This window comes from Xyrauchen texanus, chromosome 46, assembly GCF_025860055.1.
Source record: "Xyrauchen texanus isolate HMW12.3.18 chromosome 46, RBS_HiC_50CHRs, whole genome shotgun sequence".
Taxonomy (NCBI): domain Eukaryota; kingdom Metazoa; phylum Chordata; class Actinopteri; order Cypriniformes; family Catostomidae; genus Xyrauchen; species Xyrauchen texanus.
Window position 1 is genome coordinate 15,955,423 of NC_068321.1, and position 23,110 is coordinate 15,978,532.

Genomic DNA, 23,110 nt, shown 5'->3' on the forward strand with positions numbered 1-23,110 from the left:
AAGAGCACAGGTTACAAACATATATTCCAATCTTTAGCATAATTCCTTTAACACTCCCTCCATCATCATCATTCCGCGCAAATAATATAAGCCCTAGATTCCCAATCATATACATTTCTCTAATGAACAACTCAATGCAAAACAATGCAGCAACATGCAACAACTGGTGGCATTGAGAACCACTCCTTAGTGGGATCATCGGCCATGTCGGTGAAGCGTGAGATTGATTGGTTTGATTGGCTACTGTGTGTGTCAATCATTCCGTCGTCATCTTTAACCGTCACTCTGATTGGCCGCAACAAGAGCAAATATTTATCCAAAGTGCTCATTGGCTGAAAAATATAGGTTAGTGGTTCGACAGTGTCACGAAAGGAAGAAAAGTAGGTCAGAGACTGATTCCGTTTATGTCACAGTTCCTCACGGACCGGCCGTCAAATAACCGAAATAAACTGTGATGTTGAGCTATTCCTCCGGTAGGTATGACGACCTAACATTTTAATGTTGTTTCTAACTATCGCTTATCGATGAATTATGTGCAGTTTTTTTTTCTGCTCGCATATTGATATCAGTAGGAGGGGCATCAGTGACATTTCTCAGGTTGAATACCTTACAGCAGATCTAGCTGCCACCACAACCTAAACAATCGTGTTCTGGCTGATTAAAAAAAGAAAGTAACAAATCATAGCATAATATGCGTTTTGGTTTGACTAGCCACAAAACAACACCCATCGTCGATCTGAGGTTAATGTGTTGCGTTCCCTTTAAGATGGATGAAACGAGCGAATGATTTGTAAGTGTGATTTATCCTCTTGTTTGGGTTGGTCACTTTGAAAGGTGGTGGCTTTCATGTTTCAGACATACGGATTATGTTGTTTGCCTTCTGCATTGTGGATGTGTCTCAAAACCTAGTGAGCTGCCTACCTAGAAACCCTTTTTGGGCATCATAGGCACTTCGATGCCTAACAATACTGTCTAGGAATTAAGCTAATAAGGTTTTGAGACAGGGCTGTTATCGACCGTCTATTATATGTTAATCAATGGAATCGGCATGCTTTCCATTGCTGTTGATGCATGTCCAATTTGTTCCCATATGGAGAGCCAAGAGGCTGGGTGTGAGACTGGTCACCATTCAAATGTGCCTTCCTTTTGTCTTTGTACTGACTACTTGCCAAAGATAGACTACTAGTGAAATAGCTAAAAACACACATACACATTTATATTACAAATTATATTATAACGATTGGTGGAAAAAAATTAACGAAATTCTTAATATTTGGTATGTCCCCCTTTTCCTTTATTGACAGCATGCACTGGAGCTGTTAATAAAAATAATATTTGTTCATTGTTAGTTCATAGTGCATTAACTAATGTTTACATATACAGCTTTTGATTTAAAAATGACTTTTGTTGACATTAAAAGTAATTAAGATTAATAGATGCTTATTAAGTATTGTTCATTGTTAGTTAATGGTAACTGATGTTGTTAACTAATGTTAAGAAATGGAACTTTATTGTAAAGTGTACCGACATTTGAACCCTACTGTATAACCTACACTCACTGAGCTCTTTATTAGGAACACCTGTACACCTACGTATTCATGCAATTATCTAATCAGCTAATCGTGTGGCAGCAATTTAATGCAAAAAATTATGCAGATACAGGTCAGGAGCTTCAGTTAATGTTCACATCAACTAACAGAATGGGGGAAAAAAAATAATCTCAATGATTTGGACCATGGCATGATTGTTTCTCAGATAAGTGCTCTGTGCAAATGTAGTGAGCAGAATAGCATCTCAGAATGCACAATACGTCAAACCTTGAGGCGAATGGGCTACAATAGCAGATGACCACATTGAGGACCATAGTGTTCCTAAGAAAGTGCTCAGTGAGTGTATATTAATGCACACTCCACAATTATATATTTTTCTATTCATAATACCTCAGGAGACAGTTTGCTTTTTCATTCATGACAAGTCCAACTAGTTCTGTTCAATGGTGCTTCCATATTCTAAGACAGGTGTGTAGTCACAGTATAGGTAGTTGAAGTAACTGCATTCCTTAAGTAAAGTGCTGCATCACATCAGTCACTCATCATTAAGGTGTAACACACTTCAAAATGATGGTTTCACTATTTATTCCCTTTTATAACTTAAGGACATCATTTCATTCATCCACACATACAATTACCTAAACTATATAGTGCATTGTTTGTGTTTCTGTACAAAAACTCGAAGTGGTGTTGTCTGGCTTTCGGTTTCAAGAGTAATTTCAGGTGTAGCCTAATTTATACAAGGTGTATTATTTATAAAGTATATAAAGTAATCTTTCTATAATCAGCTGAAACATCAGCCATACAAATTAGGTTTACAGGAATGTTTCGGGTTCAATAAAAGTTAAGCGCAATCGACAGAATTTGTGACATAATGTTGATTACCATAGTAAATCATTTTGACTCACCCCTCATTTAGTAAAAAAAAAGTAAAAAACATGGTAACAGTCAAGCACTTATAATGGAATTGAATGGGGTCCGTTCATAAACATTAAAATGCACACTGTTTCAAAAGTATAGCCACAAGACGTAAACATCATAAACATTAACGTGATTTGAATGTTATACAAACGCTTACAAACCTTATATGTGTAAAGTTATATTGAATATTACAACTTTGTTGTCATGTCAACATAACACTGATAAACACCTTAACCTGGTAAAACACTGTAATGCTGGTAATCACACTAAAATCATGTTAACCTATAAGTCGCAGTTCTGTGAGCACTTTTGTTATTGTGGTAATCAACATTATACCACAAATGCTGTGGACTGATCTTGTCTTGTGGCTATATAGTATAATGTATTGCAGATTTTATTTAAATTTTTTAAAGAAAAGAAGAGACAAGTCGAAATTAATTGAGTACTTGGATTGAACTTGGAACATTTCTTTAATGTCCTTTTTTACTTTAATGGAATAAACTGACCTATACTAATGTCCTTTATGCTAATGTCCTTTTTTCTTGAAGCTTTCTTCCTGTTTATTTATTTATTTTTAAATTTTTGGCAGTTGAAGCTATGAATGCAAGCCCACGCATTCAAGAATAGATTATTTAGAGACTGGTGAAGTGATTGTGGTGCATCGACTCTGCATCAGTATGCTTGACCTAAATACGGAATAAAAACACAGATTGTTTTAACACCTATGTTTAGACTGGGTAAAGTTTAGCTTGAGATACACTTTCAAAATGGATGGTGCATCATCATCACCGTCATCCAGCGTGGGCTTTTAAACACACCTGACTGGAAGGTCTGCGAGCACTTTGTTCAGTTCAGCAGAAAATAACACTTGAATAGCAGGGACTCTGGTTTCATTTACGCATAGAGAAAATAGCTTTTTCTGCCAGTTGCGTTTCTCTAATCTAAATGTGGCCTAGATTGCATGCTTTCCAAAGGTTCCCTGGCAACCAGTAAAGGTAATTGATGAAAATCGCCCATTGAACCTAGTTGTGTATGTGAGTGGGTTTGAGAGAGAATTGTGAAAATGAAGTAGAGTTGTCATTGTCAACACATATCACCCAAAAATAAAATTGGTTTAATTTACTCACCCCTTATTTTGTTCAAAACCCATATTACTTTTTCCATATGTGGAACATAAAAGGTTGTTTTTATGATTTTCTCTGTCCATGGCAGTGGATCTGGTTACAAAAAAAAAAGGACCAAAAAGTATTGTCAAAGTCTTGTGCACCATATTCCAAGTCATCATAAGACATAAGAAGGTATTGCTGAGAAATAACCCCGAATATAAGTCAATTTTCAGTGAAATGAAGGGTTTGTTCTCTCTGGAAACTCATTTGATTATTGTAAACACATCTGAATTTTGATTTCTTCTCTCTGGTGACAGGATCCTGCTGCAGGGGGAGGGACATGTTTTGAACAGCTGCTTGATTGAATTTGTGCAGTGAGTGTCTTGTGTCCTCTACACACACACACACATATATACAGTGAGGAAAATAAGTATTTGAACACCCTGCTATTTTGCAAGTTCTCCCACTTGGAAATCATGGAGGGGTCTGAAATTGTCATCGTAGGTGCATGTCCACTGTGATACACATAATCTAAAAAAAAAAATCCAGAAATCACAATGTATGATTTTTTAACTATTTATTTGTATGATACAGCTGCAAATAAGTATTTGAACACCTGAGAAAATCAATGTTAATATTTGGTACAGTAGCCTTTGTTTGCAATTACAGAGGTCAAACGTTTCCTGTAGTTTTTCACCAGGTTTGCACACACTGCAGGAGGGATTTTGGCCCACTCCTCCACACAGATCTTCTCTAGATCAGTCAGGTTTCTGGGCTGTCGCTGAGAAACACGGAGTTTGAGCTCCCTCCAAAGATTCTCTATTGGGTTTAGGTCTGGAGACTGGCTAGGCCACGCCAGAACCTTGAAATGATTCTTACAGAGCCACTCCTTGGTTATCCTGGCTGTGTGCTTCGGGTCATTGTCATGTTGGAAGACCCAGCCTCGACCCATCTTCAATGCTCTAACTGAGGGAAGGAGGTTGTTCCCCAAAATCTCGCAATACATGGCCCCGGTCATCCTCTCCTTAATACAGTGCAGTCGATCTGTCCCATGTGCAGAAAAACACCCCCAAAGCATGATGCTGCCACCCCCATGCTTCACAGTAGGGATGGTGTTCTTGGGATGGTACTCATCATTCTTCTTCCTCCAAACACAGTTAGTGGAATTATGACCAAAAAGTTCTATTTTGGTCTCATCTGACCACATGACTTTCTCCCATGACTCCTCTGGATCATCCAAATGGTCATTGGCAAACTTAAGACGGGCCTTGACATGTGCTGGTTTAAGCAGGGGAACCTTCCGTGCCATGCATGATTTCAAACCATGACGTCTTAGTGTATTACCAACAGTAACCTTGGAAACGGTGGTCCCAGCTCTTTTCAGGTCATTGACCAGCTCCTCCCGTGTAGTTCTGGGCTGATTTCTCACCTTTCTTAGGATCATTGAGACCCCACGAGGTGAGATCTTGCATGGAGCCCCAGTCCAAGGGAGATTGACAGTCATGTTTAGCTTCTTCCATTTTCTAATGATTGCTCCAACAGTGGACCTTTTTTCACCAAGCTGCTTGGCAATTTCCCGTAGCCCTTTCCAGCCTTGTGGAGGTGTACAATTTTGTCTCTAGTGTCTTTGGACAGCTCTTTGGTCTTGGCCATGTTAGTAGTTGGATTCTTACTGATTGTATGGGGTGGACCGGTGTCTTTATGCAGCTAACGACCTCAAACAGGTGTATCTAATTTAGGATAATAAATGGAGTGGAGGTGGACATTTTAAAGGCAGACTAACAGGTCTTTGAGGGTCAGAATTCTAGCTGATAGACAGGTGTTCAAATACTTATTTGCAGCTGTATCATACAAATAAATAGTTAAAAAATCATACATTGTGATTTCTGGATTTTTTTTTTTAGATTATGTCTCTCACAGTGGACATGCACCTACGATGACAATTTCAGACTCCTCCATGATTTCCAAGTGGGAGAACTTGCAAAATAGCAGGGTGTTCAAATACTTATTTTCCTCACTGTATATACACACACACATATAATGCATTTAGCTTTTTTTTCTAGCTTTTGAGGATTTGTAGTTAGTGACTAATGTTTTTTGAATGAATAGGTTTTTTTCTTCTTCTGTTGGTCTAAAGATGATCTAATGGCAGACCAAAGAATGGACATTTCCTCCACAATGAATGAGTTCATGTCCCAGAGCTCTGCGGACCTCATCAGCAGTTCTATTGGCACCACGGGCATGGACTACACCCGCAAGAGGAAGGGCAGCACCACTGAATACCAGTGAGTTAATGTTTGCTAACACGTAATATTGTAGCATTTACGGTCATCCTATCATAAATGGATGTGTCCACTGGTGCGTAGTGAGCGAAGCGAAGTGGGCATTTTTTATTAATTCCAAAGAGAATCCACCTCGCAAGCTTGGCACTCGGCTCTCATTGGAATGAATCGAAAACGCCCTCTTCGCGTTGCTCACCACGCACCAGTGGACACAAACAATAAGTGTTGCAAAATGTGGGCGAGTTTAGAATGCCATACTATCCAGTCGCTTTTATACAAAGCGACTTACAAAATGAGGAAGGAAACAACATAAGCAATTAATCTTAAGGAGACAGTAGCATGAAAAGTGTTGGATTACAAAGTTTTAATTGCATCAGAAAAATACAATCCAAGACATAAATAAGAGTGGAACAAGATTTTTTGTTGTCTTTAGCCATTTTTTGAAGACAAAATAGTAATAGTATGGTAGTATGCTATTTCAACCACAGTCAATGTCTGAGCAATGCCACATTTCATAAATAAAATAAAAATATAAAGGTATTATCAAATGATAATATTATTTTGATAACGAAATATTAATACAAATTATTTGATAATTACAAAATATTAAATAAAATATGCAAATATAATTAAAAGATTGTAATATAAGGCTTTTAATATCGACAGATAACGTAACTGTCAACAGCCATACAGTAGTTTGTCAATTTTACTGGACTTGTGTTTTAAATAACACACAAAAAATATTTTAGACTTGTTATATTGATTATTATTATTTTTGTTATAAATTCTCCATGGAATCCACGCACAACTGACCACACGGCCCACCGAGAACGAGCCACATTATAGCGACCATGAGGAGTTTACCCCATGTGACTTTACCCAACCTAGCAACTTGGTTGCTTCGGAGTCACCCAGCACGCCCTGGATTCAAACTTGCGGCTCCAGGGGTGGTAGTCAGCGTCTTTACTCGCCGAGCTACCCAGACCCCCTGTTATCTTGATTATTAATACATTTTCTGATACAAGTAATTTTAAGTTTTGTCAGACGTTTCCATGTCTGTTGGTTTGTTATTGTTTTTTGGACAAATGAACTTTTGAGCTATTTTGTACTTTTCCATTTCAAAACTATAGTATGGAAAATAGTTTTTGCACTATTTTCAGTTTGAAGATTTCATACAAATTGTCAGGAAATTTGAAAGCAATTAGTGAAAAATAATGCTGACAAATGTAGTACTATTTAAATTAGAATCTCAAAGTTTTTTTTTAGATGTTTTCTAAGTTAGCATGAAATCACCCTGATATTAAAGGTGCTGTAAGCGTTTTAGCCATTCTGGAACTTCCACGAGACTCAGCCATTGAATTAGTCATGCCTCCTCTTTGCAAAACTCCACCCTTTAAAGATACAGTGGAGACCAAGTGCATCTTCTCACAGTTGTCAAACACCAAAGTAGCAAAGTATCGCCCTCAGCCGTCAGCTGTTAGTAATCAGAATATGACAATACACCTGAATGTTCTACTTCAATTACTACATATATGAGAATGTGTGAAATGTTTTTCAGGCAAAAAGCACATCAAAGTCTGATTGGCTGATTACAGAATGTACAGAATGAGATATGAGATATCACAGGATACTTATTTCAGTGTTATCTTCCAGGGAGAAGGAACATTTTCTGCAAAACATTCCATAAAAAATTGCTTAAAACACCTTTAATTTGTCTTAAGGAAAATAATAATATTTACTATCATAAGTGTTTATTTTACATGGTGTTTTAGTAAGGTGAACATTGTTTCTTATTTTACAGAATTGATGGTTTTTCATTTGAGTGAGTACATTTTGATTTCTTAATGTCATCATGTAATAATTTCCCTACTGATGAGATTTTAAAAATAACCCTAATTTACATTTATCACATTGTGTTCATTTTTGTCACAATTTTGCTCTTTTCCATTTTACAGCGATAGCATGGACATTGACAAAGATAAGACACTCGCAAGGTAAATTAATATGGATTATATGCTATTATATGTAACATACAGTTTATAGGTCTGAAGAAATGTTGGTTAATTGGTAAATACTATGTCAATCTTTTCTCCTGAATCCAGGGATGACCATCCGGGCCGGATAAAAAATGCCAGGTAGAGTATCGATGACCACCAAGTGAATGCTGTCTTTTTTTTCCTCCTTACATGCCATCTGTAAATGATTGAATTTGTTGTTTAGCTGTTAGCTAAATTGCTAACCATTTTGTTTTTAGGGAGGCTCACAGTCAGATAGAGAAGAGACGCAGAGATAAGATGAACAGTTTTATAGATGAGTTAGCATCATTAGTCCCTACTTGCAATGCCATGTCTCGAAAGCTGGACAAACTCACTGTACTGCGCATGGCTGTCCAACACATGAAAACGTTAAGAGGTGAGAGCACAGTCAAAAGCCATAACACATTTTAAAAATGAACATTGTGTCATAATGTACTCCCCTTCACCTTGTTCCAAACCAATATGACTTGCTTTCATCTGTGGAACACAAAAGGAAATTACTGTTAGAGGTATTGGTAGTCTCAGTCACCATTCACTTTCATTCATTTGGGTTTGCAGCAACACAAGTGTGAGTGAAAGATTTTGGGGGTGAACTATCCCTTTAATTCAATGTCCATATGAGTTTTGTAATTGACCTTTCTCTTTTTCTTGTAGGAGCCACTAACCCATACACAGAAGCAAACTATAAACCAGCATTCTTGTCTGATGATGAATTAAAGCATTTGATATTGAGGGTGTGTTTAAATTATCCACTCCAAGGCTTTAGGTCAGCGTTGATGATTTAAAACTCAACCTTTTTTCTTCTCTGTCCGCAGGCTGCCGATGGCTTTCTCTTTGTAGTTGGTTGTGATCGTGGAAAGATACTTTTTGTCTCAGAGTCTGTTTACAAAATTCTCAATTACACTCAGGTATGTTTTCTTCAGTTTATCTCTTAATGTAACAGTGAAGTTTATGGAGTTAATGCCAAAATGTTTTTCAGAATGATCTGATTGGCCAGAGTTTGTTCGACTATCTGCATCCGAAAGACATTGCCAAAGTGAAAGAGCAGCTGTCATCATCGGATACAGCACCACGGGAACGACTCATTGATGCCAAAAGTAAAAAAAATATCATTTAAAAATTAAGTAGCCTGGGTACAACTAACAACTATTGATAATCTGTTAATATGTCAGTTATTTCTTCTGTAAATAGGATAATAAAAGCCAACTTTTCTACATTTTGTTTAAAAGACTTTTTTTTTGTCAAAGAAATAGGTTTTCACGTAACTAAAGTGACAGTCATTGTCAACTACTTTCATTATCAGTTTTTATGGATATTATAAATTAGTTGTTGCCACTCAAATTAAAATTAACAGTTATTTTATACGTTTCAGCATAATCTTTTGAAAAACTCATTGACTGATGTTTGTTTTCTCTTAAGCTGGTCTACCAGTGAAGACTGACATCACTCCAGGGCCCTCGAGGCTTTGTTCAGGGGCCCGTCGGTCCTTTTTCTGCAGAATGAAATGTAACCGGCCCTCTGTCAAAATGGAGGACAAGGACTTCCCCTCAACTTGTTCTAAAAAGAAAGGTATCTTCTTTTGATGCATAGTGAAGCTGAGCTGAACGTTTGCATGAGGTAAATGGAACTTTAGCTTTCAGCAATGGTCTGACTGTAAGCCATTATTTCCTTATTCAAATAAATGATGTGCCATATAGACTTAACCAGGGTTTAGTGCAGCACTGTCAGAAATTAACTTCTTTATTAAGGGACAGTTGTAGGTCCTAGTATTTATTTTCATGGGCATTTTTACTTTTTTGAGGGGATATTTTTTCTAGCTATATAAAATCACATTGTTCTGTCCATTTATGTCCAGTACTTTAACTTATTTAATAATAATACATGCAGAAATGCAGTGTAGGGGAGTAACGGAATACATGTAATGAGATTACTTATTTGAAATGCTTAAATATGATTAACTGTATTCCACTACAGTTACAATTTATATTATTAATAATCAGAATACAGTTACATTCAAAAGTATTTGGATTACTAAAGAGATTACTTTGCCTTTTATTGTAATATGTTTAATTTAATATTTAGTCAGTTGGAAAACATGAATCCATATAAATGATGAGATCCGAGGAGCTTTTGAACAGCGGTGAAACATTTCCTTCTGATTTGTTTCATTCATGCGAGCTCTTTCACACTGTTGTGAGTGAACAGGTGGATATGATGTCATTGAGGAACTTTCCCATGGGAACTTAATAGAGAAGCTACATTGAGTTGCTACAGCTTAACAAAAACAGTTAGAAACGCTTTGACAGATGAAACACAAATCCTAAATACACAATTACATGCCTTGTCAAACCTCTCATGTGGTTAGGGTATTTTTTTTTCAAGAAATGCTAACCAATGTATCCTTTAACATAGTATAGAAAGCTACAAATAATATCTTTTTTGCCTGATTCTATGAACTGAATCCACATATGTTCTGAAAGGGATGTTATTGTGTACACTCAGTGGGCTTTTTAAGTTTGGGGCAGCAAAAATAATTTACCTTGTGTAAATTGTCATGTGAACATTTAGCTTTATGCTAAGCTAAAATGCTATTTCCTGCTTTTACATGTGTCTGTTACAAGCGCTAAATTCACTTTATAGCATAACTTTTTTCTCTAGTAAGACCTTTGATATAAGGGCAACTACATAAATGTTATTCCTAATGAGAATTTAATTAATGTTTTCCTGTAAAGATATCTGAAAATCCTTAAAACAAGAAAAATTTATTGTATAACTGTATGGATATAAATGGCAAAATATTTCAATAGTTACTAATTGGTAATTGTTTTGTCTTTTTTTTATATATATCTGGGTAATTTTTTGACTCATGAGTAGAATTGAGATTGTACTTGAATAAATAGTTTTATGTTTTATTTCCATCTCTGAGATGAGGCTAATCAAATGTTTTCTCTCTCTCTCTCTCTCTCTCTCTCTCTGCAGCTGACCGCAAGAGTTTCTGCACTATCCATAGCACTGGCTACCTGAAAAGCTGGCCACCCACCAAGATGGGTTTGGATGAGGATAACGAACCCGATAACGAGGGCTGCAACCTCAGTTGTCTGGTGGCTATCGGCCGTCTGCATCCACATATCGTCCACCAGCCCATGAACGGCGACATCCGCGTTAAACCCACAGAATACGTGTCACGCCACACCATTGACGGCAAGTTTGTTTTCGTGGATCAGAGGTCAGTAGATCTGTTCAACGTTTATACAAGAATTTAATGGATGCCTAATGTATTTCTAAAAACTTTAGATTCTCACAAAAATGTGATTTTAATGATCATAGAAAGCTCAAGGGTTTTAGAAGTATTGATTTTAGGTTACATCAGTGAATTAATGTCTGATCTAATGCACCGGTTCATCACCACAATAAAGTTTTTCCATTTAGGGCGACAGCCATCCTGGCGTACTTGCCCCAGGAGCTTCTAGGAACGTCGTTTTATGAGTATTTTCATCAGGATGACATTGGACACCTCGCTGAGTGCCACAGACAAGGTTTCTGTATTTTTAAGTAAAAGAAAAAAGTTGTTTCTTCTGAAATATATTCTGCACTGATGTCACCATTACCATAATAAATCCAGTATATAATAGATTTGTAATAAATTCTCTCTTAATTTTTTATTTGTATTTTTTTTGTCTCTTAGTGCTACAAATGAGAGAAAAGATCAACACAAACTGTTACAAGTTCAAGATAAAGGACGGCTCTTTCATTACTCTGAGAAGCCGCTGGTTCAGCTTCATGAATCCCTGGACCAAAGAGGTGGAATATATAGTCTCTACAAACACTGTGGTTTCGTAAGTGTCACTTCACAACTTTTGTATTTTGCTGTTGGAAATGTTTGTTTAACTTGGAACTTTAAAAGTATCATATCTTTTGAGAAGAAACTTCCTCACTAATGAAAAAAGACAATTTATTGAAACTGAGCTGCTAAAAAAGTTTATTCCCTATTAGACAGACAAATAATTTTAAACTTTGAAAACATTATCGCCCACATGATGTCCCATTTAATTCTATGAGTCAGAAAGAGAGTGGAAATGGTCTTAGAAGCTTAATGACAACATTACTGACATTTATAAGTGGAAAAATGTACATAATAATGAAAAGTTACTCCATTTAATTTCTCAATTAATGTCCTTGTATATATTATGCACAATTTATCAGTGCATGTCATTCCGTAGGAACCAGTATTTGGGCAGGGACAAATAATCATTAATAACCAATAATACTATAGCCTAACAACCACAATCCAATAAAATCCAAGTGGAAACAATCAAGGTCATGTTCTATGTTAATTCTTGTTAAATATATTCAGTTTCACTTGGAAATACATCACTACACTACAAATGTTAAAGCTTGTTCATCCAAACATTTTAATTCTGTCAACATTTATTCACCCTCATGCCATCACAGATTTTTAGAAGAATATTTCAGCTCTGTTGGTCCCTACAAAGCAAGTGAATGGTGACCAGACCTATCAAGCTCCAAAAATCACATAAAGGCAGCATAAAAGTAATCCATTCGACTCCAGTGGCTAAATACATATCTTCATAAGCAATATGATAGGTTTGGGTGAGAAACAGATCAATATTTAAGTTCTTTTTACCTATAAATCTCCACTTTCACTTTGAATGTGAAAGTGGAGATTTATAGGTAAAAAGGACTTAAATATTGATCTGTTTCTCACTCAAAGTTATTGCATCACTTCAGAAGACATAGATTGAGCCACTGGAGTTTAATGGATTACTTTTGTGCTGCCTTTGTGATTTTTGGAGCTTGAAATGTCTTGTCACCATTCACTTGCATTGTTTGGACCAACAGAGCTGAAATATTCTTCTAAAAATCTTAATTTGTGTTCAGCGGAAGAAAGTAAGTCACACATCTGGGATGTCATTAAAGTAAGTAAATGGTGATAGTTCACCCAAAAATACAAATTCTATCTCTTGAAATGCATTACAATTACTTTAATGGTGCGGATAATAAATAAAATGTTCAGCGAAATATAGGGCTGGGCGATATGGCTTAAAAAAAAAATCTCCGATTTTTTTCACACCAAACACGATTTTCGATTTTAATCGATTTTTTTTATTTCTATTTAAAAACAAACTACAATCGACAAAGAAATTGCTCAAAACAAATATACTCTTTATTTTGTTCTGATTTTCCCTTATGCAGTTTAATCTTAATGTCCCCTTGGGGCATAAGTGTAACAGGAATCAAGCCTCAAAACATGCTTGTAAACGAGATGGCAGGCCCTGCCATTGTAAACAGTGAAAATGTAGCTAGCTTATCAGTTTTCTAATAACTTCAAACTTACAGTGACACAATGCACCTTCAAAATAACTTAAAATATAAATAAAAAATAAAATTTGTGTGTCCCTCTTTGATAAAACACTTTTGGTCAAATAAATGTAACAAAAATGACAAAATTAGATGTATTACAAAAATACATACTTTTTAACAGTGGTATTCATAAAGTGCAAACACAACTTTCAACAGTTGTTCTGAATCCCTGAAATTGTAAACAAAATGAAACACTGCATCCATTACTTTAGTTTCAACATTCTTCTTTTATGCATTTTTAGACAGGAAGACAAGCCTGTCTACTACCTCTGGCTTGAGGCATGCCCGGTTACATGTAACAATTCCCCCTCCCACACTGAAAAGCCTCTCTGATGGGGCACTTGTAGCAGGGACAGACAAGTATTTTTTGGCCAGATTACTGAGCCTTGGGAAGTTTGGTTCGTGACGTTTCCACCACTGAAGTGGATCAGTGTCTGGGTCAACCTCAGGGGTCAGTAGGTAGGTTGCCAGCTCTGTCTCTACTTTCACTTCCTCTGGTTGGTGAGAAGATGGCTCTGGTACATTCTTCTTGAAGAAAGCAGCTAAAGTCATTTTCTTATTGGGCGGAGGATGTGCTTCTCCTTGGCACACCTGCACAGCTGGACCAGGCTGCTGAGGCGTACTTTTTTCAGCAGGCAGAGACATCAGCTCAGTGACAGCTCTTTTTTTGATTTGTTCCACCTTGTCGGGGTCAATGTAGGTTCTACGGAACCTGGGGTCCATCAGTGAGGACATGTCCAAGAGTTCATTCTTCACAGGATCGCTGTATTTGTCATCAAGATACTGCATTATGTTTCTTTTTATTGTTTTAGTGAGTTCGGTGTCTTCCTCCTCTGGCTGTAGGAGATTGGTTTTGAACAAATGCAGTACCGGTTTAATGTAGGAGACACTGACATAAGCCTCCCCAGACAGGGCGTCTGTAAATTCTTGGAGTGGCTTGATAGCTTTATTTACGGACTCTAAAATTTCAATATCTTGCCAAGTGGGGACAAGATGACGGCATTTCTTGTCGGACCCCAGGACACGGACTATGGCCTTCTCCTGTTCAACCCCATCTGGTTTGGGACTCCGTTACCAGCTGATAACTGGGTAGACCAAGCTCAGCCTGTACTTCACCCATCTCTCTTCTTTTTTTCCAACTATAGGAAAAGGCAGCAACCGCCTTTTTACAAACCCCAATGGCACGATCGATTCGTGGGTCTTTCACACCATTCTCTTTACAATAAATAAATAAAGAAAAAACAAAGAAAACTATTTTTAGTGTCACTATTGGTCAGTGTCAAAACAAGTCTTTTTCACATTTCCACATGTTATTAATGCACACTAAGGGCACACACGCACAATACACACACACACACACACACAATAATACACACACAATTATGATTAATCATGCATGTTCATTTTGTGCAATATGTTTTGATTTCATTAAATTGCATTAATTACAACATGTAATAATTGGGCTGGCCTGTTCATGTGTAAAACAAAATCAACATCACTTGAATGCATAGTCATTAGACTCTTACCTATAGCGTTGTGCAGTTTATGTCCAAAGCACTGGAGGTTGGGCCACTCATTGTCTCTCAGAGCTTTTAATATGTTGGTGCCGCTGTCTGTTGTCATACAGATGAGTCGTTCTTCATCAAGGTTCCATGAAGTCAAAGCATCTTTTAGCCCCTGCGCAATTATTTCACCTGTATGGTCATCGGGAAAGTACGCTGTTTGAAGGCAGACGCTTCGCAGAGTCCAGTCGTCAATATAATGCACAGTCAAACTCATATAGGGCTGCATCGTTCGACTGGACCACAGGTCCGTTGTGGCAGAGTAAAACGACACACCCTCCAGCTCTCTAGCGATCTTATCACGAGTACTGTTGTACAGGCGAGGCAAGGCAACTTCGGCAAAATATTTGCGGCTTGGTAGCACATACCTGGGGTCGACAACTTTAAGCATGTTAATAAACCCCGGCTTTTCCACAGTGTATATGGGCACCATATCTCTTGCTATATATTTCGCCACTGAATCCGTGATTGTTTTCCACCGGGGCCCTTTCTTGTCATAGGGGATACAGTTCGAAAATCTTTCTAAGACCGTAGTTTGTTTTTTTGCGGGTGTGTCTGTGTTTGAACTGCGGTCTTGTTCGTTTCGTTGAGAAGCACACACCTCCCACTCGGCTGCATGCCTCTGTTTAAGATGCTGGAATAAATTTGTTGTGCTGCTAAACACACTTTGCAATGTGGCGTTATTTGTTGTGCGTCTGACACCAAAAAAGCGAACCAATTCCAAACAACCGATGAAACCGAGCCTTTCTTTGGAACGAGCTCATCCTTGTTAACTGCCATGTTGTCTGTGTGGGCTGTAACGAGAGCGGGGGGCGCGCTGAGCGAGCCCATTCTGAACTACGGAAGCGTAAGGGGAGCGTCGGTGGTGGAAGTTAAAGAGAAAACCGATTTTCTTTAAACGTCAAATTCGAGTTAATCGATAAAATCGATTTATCGCCCAGCCCTAGCGAAATATATTATGACCTTGTTATACTACAACATCTTCCTATTCTGAAATATGCTTTTAACTTTTAGTTTTCTGTTGCTAAAGATTAATGAAAGGCACTGTGTGTTGTTTTAGGGGCAGTATGCTTGAAGGAGCAGATTATTCACAATCAGCCTCCTCCCCCCAGAGCATGGACAGTGTTCTAACATCAGGAGACGGTGAGATCACATTCCAGCCATTTAACAGTACTTTCCCTTGTACGTTTAGATCTTCTAGACAGAGAGCTGTAATTCTTGGCTGTAATGTAGTACTATAGTACTGTACTGTTGGCCTATCCAAGAGTCATTTATATGGGCGGGTGTTTTTTATGATTTCACGTTCATTGTGAATTCTGTACTCTTGACTTTTTTATATTTTTTCTTAATATTTAGACAATTTTGCAGAAATCTGTTAAGCAATACAATACTTAACAGGGACTAAAAACTAAATGTTTTTTAATTTCTGTATGTTCTGAGCAAAAACAGCAGTTCAGAAGTTCTGCAGCCTCCTTTCCAAATGGTTACTGGTTAGAACAATATAAAAGAAAGGTTAATAACATACTTTTTAAATGACAGTACTCAGTGCTAAGGGGTGGGTGAAATACCAATTGCAGCATTGCCAGGTCTCACTAGAGAAGAAAGCAATCTTTTCTGGAAAAACAAGCTCAAAATAAGCCACTTGTCCCAAAATAAACAAAATATTAGCGATTTATCACAGTAAAAATCATAACAAGCATACAGTTATTTAACAGTAAAATGTTAATTAAAAATCTGCTTTTGAGTCAAAACCCGGCAGCATCTGTATTAATGCATCATATCTAACAATAATTCAGTAAAGACTTGGAAAAGAGACATGTACTTCTTACTTCTAATAATGTTTTGCTTGTATCTGAATTAGCCATGCATGTATATGTAGTAATTATACATAGTTGTTAAAAAGGTCTTCATTCATAGAATATGACATACACAACGGACAATTAGGCAAAGAAATGTTTCCTTCAGGTTCAAAGCACGTTTCATTTTTTCAGGCAACACGAAGTGGTGTAGTTCCAAAAATATATTGTGATAAACCCTTTGGCCTTTAGTTACATTAAAAAATGATCAGAACATAATTAACCAGTTATAACCGGTTTCCAGCATTTTTTCACTTCACTCCACACATTTGAAAATAACTTAATTCTGGTTTTCGGGTTACTTTCTGCTAAAAATAGCTTCATTTTCATTCCTTGAACCATTTTTACTCCCTGATTCTTAAACATTCTTAATCACAATAATCATTTGTGTATGTGTTTTTAACAGGTATAGGGAAGCGTGCTTTTCAGACTGTTCCTGGTCTGCCAGGAGGCACTAGAGCGGGAGCTGGAAAGATTGGACGCATGATCGCAGAGGAAGTCATGGAGATTCAGAGGTACAAGAAGCAGACAGCACATTTAGGTTGTGCTGAAATATATCTTAGAAAAGTGTTTTTAAATCTTTAATCAATGATCTCACTCCTCAGGATTCGAGGCTCCTCCCCCTCCAGCTGTGGCTCCAGTCCTTTGAATATCACTGCCACTCCTCCACCTGACACCTGCTCTCCAGGGGGCAAGAAGGTGAGACATCCACATAAACCACTCAATGAGTAAGTCACACATGCGTTGTAGTGATTTTACCATCGTGGAAGCACCATGATAAAATAATTTTAACACACAGCCTCGAGTGACTCAATGTTTTTATAAAACTTCACCAACAACAATGTGATAAAAGACCATTTTCAATAAAATGTTTCATTGAATAATATTTAAAATGTCAAATAATAAAGACTTCTTCCTCTAAGTATTAGAGTTTATAAGCCTAACTGTATGGTGTTTATGTTTGCCAAGCAGCATAACAACAAGGCATTAAAAATGTTAATTAATAATTTTAATTAATAAACAATGACGGCATAGAACTCTGCTTATCCAATCACAATTTAGAGTCGTAATTCTCTGTTACATAATACACAATATAAAATAGATAGCTCCAGTTTTGTATGCTGACTGGTCAGTACAGTGTTCCAGCTGTGCTAAAATAAGGGATAATAACAGCTATGATGCAAAACACGTTGCTTTAGCACCCAATTCACTAATGTAATGCAACAGGCCCTTCAGATCTGTTCTGAACGCAATTTCCAAACTTGCAGCCACAATTTACAATGAGTCTGATTTACGCTAAAAGGAGGCATGTTTGCAGTAAAAAGAACAACAATGATGCATTTACATGTAGAAGTGGTTCAAAATTATAGATTTTCTGATGCATCACGATCTTTATTTGAACAATCTTGATATCATTTCTTAAATCCCAAGATCAATCTTTTACTCCATGCACAAACCTCTACTGCAATGAGAGGAAATCACTGCATTTGCAACCAGATTTTGCGCTATGTGTATAAAATGTACAGTATCTCACAAAAGTGAGTACACCCCTCACATTTTTGTAAATATTTGATTATATCTTTTCATGTGACAACACTGAAGAAATTAAACTTTGCTACAATGTAAAGTAGTGAGTGTACAGCTTGTATAACAGTGTCAATTAGCTGTCCCCTCAAAATAACGCAACACACAGCCATTAATGTCTAAACCGCTGGCAACAAAACTGAGTACACCCTCCTAAGTGAAAATGTCCAAATTGGGCCCAAAGTGTCAATATTTTGTGTGGCCACCATTATTTTCCAGCACTGCTTTAACCCTCTTGAGCATGGAGTTCACCAGAGCTTCACAGGTTGTCACTGGAGTCCTCTTCCACTCCTCCATGACGACATCACGGAGCTGGTGGATGTAAGAGACCTTGTGCTCCACCACCTTCCATTTGAGGATGCCCCACAGATGCTCAATAGGGATTAGGTCTGGAGACATGCTTGGCCAGTCCATCACATTCACCTTCAGCTTCTTTAGCAAGGCAGTGGTAAAGTAGTGTCTTGGAGGTGTGTTTGGGGTTATCATCATCATGCTGGAATACTGCCCTGCGGCCCAGTCTCCGAAGGGAGGGGATCATGCTCTGCTTCAGTATGTCACAGTACATGTTGGCATTCATGGTTCTCTCAATGAACTGTAGTTCCCCAGTGCCAGCAGCACTCATGCAGCCCCAGACCATGACACTCCCACCACTATGCTTGACTGTACTCCTCACTTGGTTGCCGCCACACACACACTTGACACCATCTGAACCAAATAAGTTTATCTTGGTCTCATCAGACCACAGGACATGGTTCCAGTAATCCATGTCCTTAGTCTGCTTGTCTCCAGCAAACTGTTTGCGGGCTTTCTTGTGCATCATCTTTAGAAGAGGCTTCCTTCTGGGACGACAGCGATGCATCAAATTGGTCTGCAGTGTGCGGCGTATGCTCTGAGCACTGACAGGCTGACCCCCCACCCATTCAGCCTCTGCAGCAATGCTGGCAGCTCTCATGCGTCTATTTCCCAAAGACAACCTCTGGATATGATGCTGAGCACGTGCACTCAACTTCTTTGGTTGACCATGGCGAGGCCTGTTCTGATTGGAACCTGTCCTGTTAAACCGCTGTATGGTTTTGGCCACCGTGCTGCAGCTCAGTGTCAGGGTCCTGGCAATCTTCTTATAGCCTAGGCCATCTTTATGTAGAGCAACAATAATTTTTTCAGATCCTCAGAGTTCTTTTCCATGAGGTGCCATGTTGAACTTCCAGTGACCAGTATGAGGGAGTGTGAGAGTGATGACACCAAATTTAACACACCTGCTCCCCATTCACACCTGAGACCTTGTAACACTAACGAGTCACATGACACCGGGGAGGGAAAATGGCTAATTGGGCCCAATTTCGATATTTTCACTTAGGAGGGTGTACTCACTTTTGTTGCCAGCGGTTTAGACATTAATGGCTGTGTGTTGAGTTATTTTGAGGGGACAGCAAATTGACACTGTTATACAAGCTGTACACTCACTACTTTACATTGTAGCAAAGTGTAATTTCTTCAGTGTTGTCACATGAAAAGATATAATCAAATATTTACAAAAATGTGAGTGGTGTATTCACGTTTGTGAGATACTCTATATATTTGGCAACTAGCTGGTAAATGTTTACATTTCATTCATCGGTAATTGTATCATTTAGTCGTGAAGTGTTCAGCAGTGTGATCCTTTCACTGTGTGTTAAGTTGTTCCTTGTAATGTACACATAGACGAGATCCACGTGACCCATTTTTCATTGAATAATGTCTCTTTTAATACCTGTTCTGTTAAACATAAAAGAAACATTTTATTCCAATCACACATAGCATGGATGAGGTAAAGCCACTCGAGTCGTTAACATTCGCTAATTTAAAGATGCTCTTTATAGGAATACCGGTTTTTAGCACATGTTCAACAAATCAATGAAAATACTTGTAAATAGTATAAATTATGCAATGAAACAATAAACATTTAACAAATAGTAATATATCAAATATAATATCTTATTTATTGATTGATTACATGTTATTCGCAAATTTTAAAAAAGCCAAAATTTGACCAAAATGCTAATAAACTAATAAAATATAATTAGTAAAATTAATATTTTAATATTGCACCTAGTCAGATGGCCTCCTGTATAATTAACAGCATTAGCTGGGTGAGAATTTCTGAACCTGAAATATACCCATATTAATCTATTCTATATCAAATCGAATTGAGAGCTTGTGAATCAGAATTTAATCAAAAAGTCTGTAATAATACCCAGCCCCATTTACATGCACACCAATTGACTACCAAAAATTCACTTATTCGAAAAACGCATTTACGTGAGATTTGATTCTCTGCTTTTGACATAAAACGTAAACGGGCATGCGCTCATTGGATAAGCTGGTAAATGTCTTTACCAGCAACAAGAAATCGCAGTATGCCGATTGGTTTGCTCAGTTTATGACCTTACCCTGATAAAGGAAAGCTGTTGAATGTGTTTACATGACCACACACATTCTTAGCTTAGTAGGCATTATTTAACCATTATTTAAATACTCAAGGAGCAGTTAAACTGGATTGCAGGTGGTTCGTAAAAAAGACTAGAAATTGGGTTTTGCACTGAAATGCAGCATGCAAAAAGGGCACAACTTTTTAGAGAATTCGAATGTCTTCAAGTGGAAGGAAAGCACCTGATGAATTTGCTTAAAAGTTTGTAAATAAAAATTGCTGCTTTCTTTTACATAGATTCAGAATGGTGGGACTCCAGATCTGCCTTCAGCGGGAATTGTGCCTGGGCCTGACTCAATAGGATACCCATATTCAAATAATTCAATAATGAGTGAGTACACTGTGTATAGATATATAACTCAAGATTGTACATGTAATATTCTCATATATGTAGCCTAAGTATGCAAATCTTCCACTGCAGGTGATAACTCCCATCTTGGTATTGACATCATGGAAGAACCCGGATCCAGCAGCCCCAGCAATGACGAGGCAGCCATGGCCGTTATCATGAGCCTCCTTGAAGCTGATGCTGGTCTGGGCGGACCTGTAGATTTCAGCGACCTACCCTGGCCTTTGTGAAACCACAGCGGTGTGCCACAAGGATATGTATTGGGTCCAAGGGTAATCAGGTCTAACTGCAGGAACTATACCACAGCTCATGTCTGGTGGTTTGTGGAGGACTAACAAGACTGCTGTTGTTGGATATAGGACCTCCTTCTCAAAGCACACATAAAATGGTTCAGCTCCATACTTCCACCACCCCCTCTGAATGGAGATATTGCATTTCTCTTCTCACGATGTCCTGACCTGCCTATTTCTCTGTAGATATCGGCCTGTATTATCCCTATGGTACCCATCAACAAACATTATCTTTATACATATATAAATATATACATTTTTGTTTGTTTTAATGTTTTTACACTACAGAAGTTGTTTTAATGTTAAATATTATATATGCAGATTGTAACTAATGTTGTAATTCTATTATGTAAGAATTCTTTATGCAAAATATATATGGTAAAAGTGCAACGTAATAAAATAAAGAAATGTGTCTTCATTATTTATTTTTTTACAGATTCTAACACTATTATACTTCTGAATTGTAACAACTTATCATTAATATAGTATAATATAGTTTGATATTGTTGAATCAACATACTGGCTGTCAGATTTTTATAGAATAGATTTTTCCTTGGTTTTTATTATTCATAGTGTGATGTAATCATGTTTTCTCATGTCTTTTTCAGCTGATGTGTCTTAGTCTGGCTTATGATTGGTCCATGGCAGTGATATTTTTGTTCTATGTTGCCATCCAGTGGCAAAATCTTTGAGGAATTGAAATGCGTTGGCAGGGGAAAGGAGAGAATTGCTTTGTAAATGCTGCAATTATCAAGTTCTGTGTCATAAGCTTAAATAGAACTCTTGCGGACATTTAAAATGTCACATGCATGGAATGTTCACAAAAGAGCATTCCAATTTATCTATTTTAACATATTAAAAAAGTTTTAATTAAATTGCAGGCGAAAAAAACAAATTACTTAAGTCAAACACCACATCTAATTAATGAACCAAACTTATTTAATCATGTTTATTAAAATAACATTTCTCAAGTGGTACACAAAAAGTACTTCTCAATAGTGTCTCTTGCATAAAATGAAAAATAATATATAATGTGACATCACTTCTGTACAACTTATTCAGAGGCCATGCATCACAGTGAGCCTCCATGGGTGCTCCATTAAACCCACTCTACAGTGTAGAATGTGACAACTTGAACATTCGCATTATAAAAAGGACTTTGTGCTCTTGCAGTGTTGACAGATTTGTTGATAATAATGGAAGTGTGACTGCGCACCTGCAATGTAGACAGCTTGATTGACTATAACGGCCATTCTAGCTTTGTCAAGTTGCTTCACTTGCCTGCTTGTAGGGCTGGGCAATATATATATTTATACCATGGGTGTGTTGCATTATTTTTAAACAATTCAACGGCCCATCGTTAATTATTCCTTACCTATTCTGTACGCATGAATATGTCTGTGTGTGTGTGTGTATGTATATATATATATATATATATATATATATATACACAGTGGGTACGGAAAGTATTCAGACCCCCTTAAATTTTTCACTCTTTGTTATATTGCAGCCATTTGCTAAAATCATTTAAGTTCATTTTTTTCCTCATTATTGTACACACAGCACCCCATATTGACAGAAAAACACAGAATTGTTGACATTTTTGCACATTTATTAAAAAAGAAAAACTGAAATATCACGTGGTCCTAAGTATTCAGACCCTTTGCTGTGACACTCATATATTTAACTCAGGTGCTGTCCATTTCTTCTGATCATCCTTGAGAT

General features: G+C 37.3%; 2 protein-coding genes across 5 annotated transcripts; one reads left to right on the plus strand and one right to left on the minus strand.

Moving 5' to 3' along the window:
* The first annotated feature begins 356 nt into the window (after positions 1-356).
* LOC127638399 (aryl hydrocarbon receptor nuclear translocator-like protein 1) lies at positions 357-21,791 on the plus strand. 4 transcript variants are annotated; one of them, XM_052119906.1, is made up of 19 exons: positions 357-473; positions 3,895-3,951; positions 5,687-5,862; positions 7,661-7,681; positions 7,815-7,853; positions 7,962-7,994; positions 8,114-8,271; positions 8,550-8,629; positions 8,711-8,803; positions 8,875-8,992; positions 9,315-9,464; positions 10,875-11,121; positions 11,325-11,431; positions 11,581-11,731; positions 15,900-15,982; positions 17,102-17,210; positions 17,301-17,394; positions 20,984-21,077; positions 21,168-21,791. In XM_052119906.1, exons 3-19 carry the CDS (start codon positions 5,723-5,725, stop codon positions 21,323-21,325), a joined length of 1,875 nt encoding a protein of 624 aa, XP_051975866.1. In that variant the 5' UTR covers positions 357-473; positions 3,895-3,951; positions 5,687-5,722; the 3' UTR covers positions 21,326-21,791. The 4 variants fall into 4 exon arrangements, with proteins under 4 accessions (XP_051975866.1, XP_051975865.1, XP_051975867.1 ...); XM_052119905.1 differs by having other exon boundaries at positions 5,715-5,862; XM_052119907.1 differs by having other exon boundaries at positions 394-477; positions 5,715-5,862.
* On the minus strand, positions 14,323-15,272 carry LOC127638400 (E3 SUMO-protein ligase ZBED1-like). Its single transcript, XM_052119909.1, has 2 exons — positions 14,804-15,272; positions 14,323-14,492 (listed from the first exon to the last, which is right to left on the minus strand). Exons 1-2 carry the CDS (start codon positions 15,270-15,272, stop codon positions 14,323-14,325), a joined length of 639 nt encoding a protein of 212 aa, XP_051975869.1.
* Positions 21,792-23,110: the final 1,319 nt, after the last annotated feature.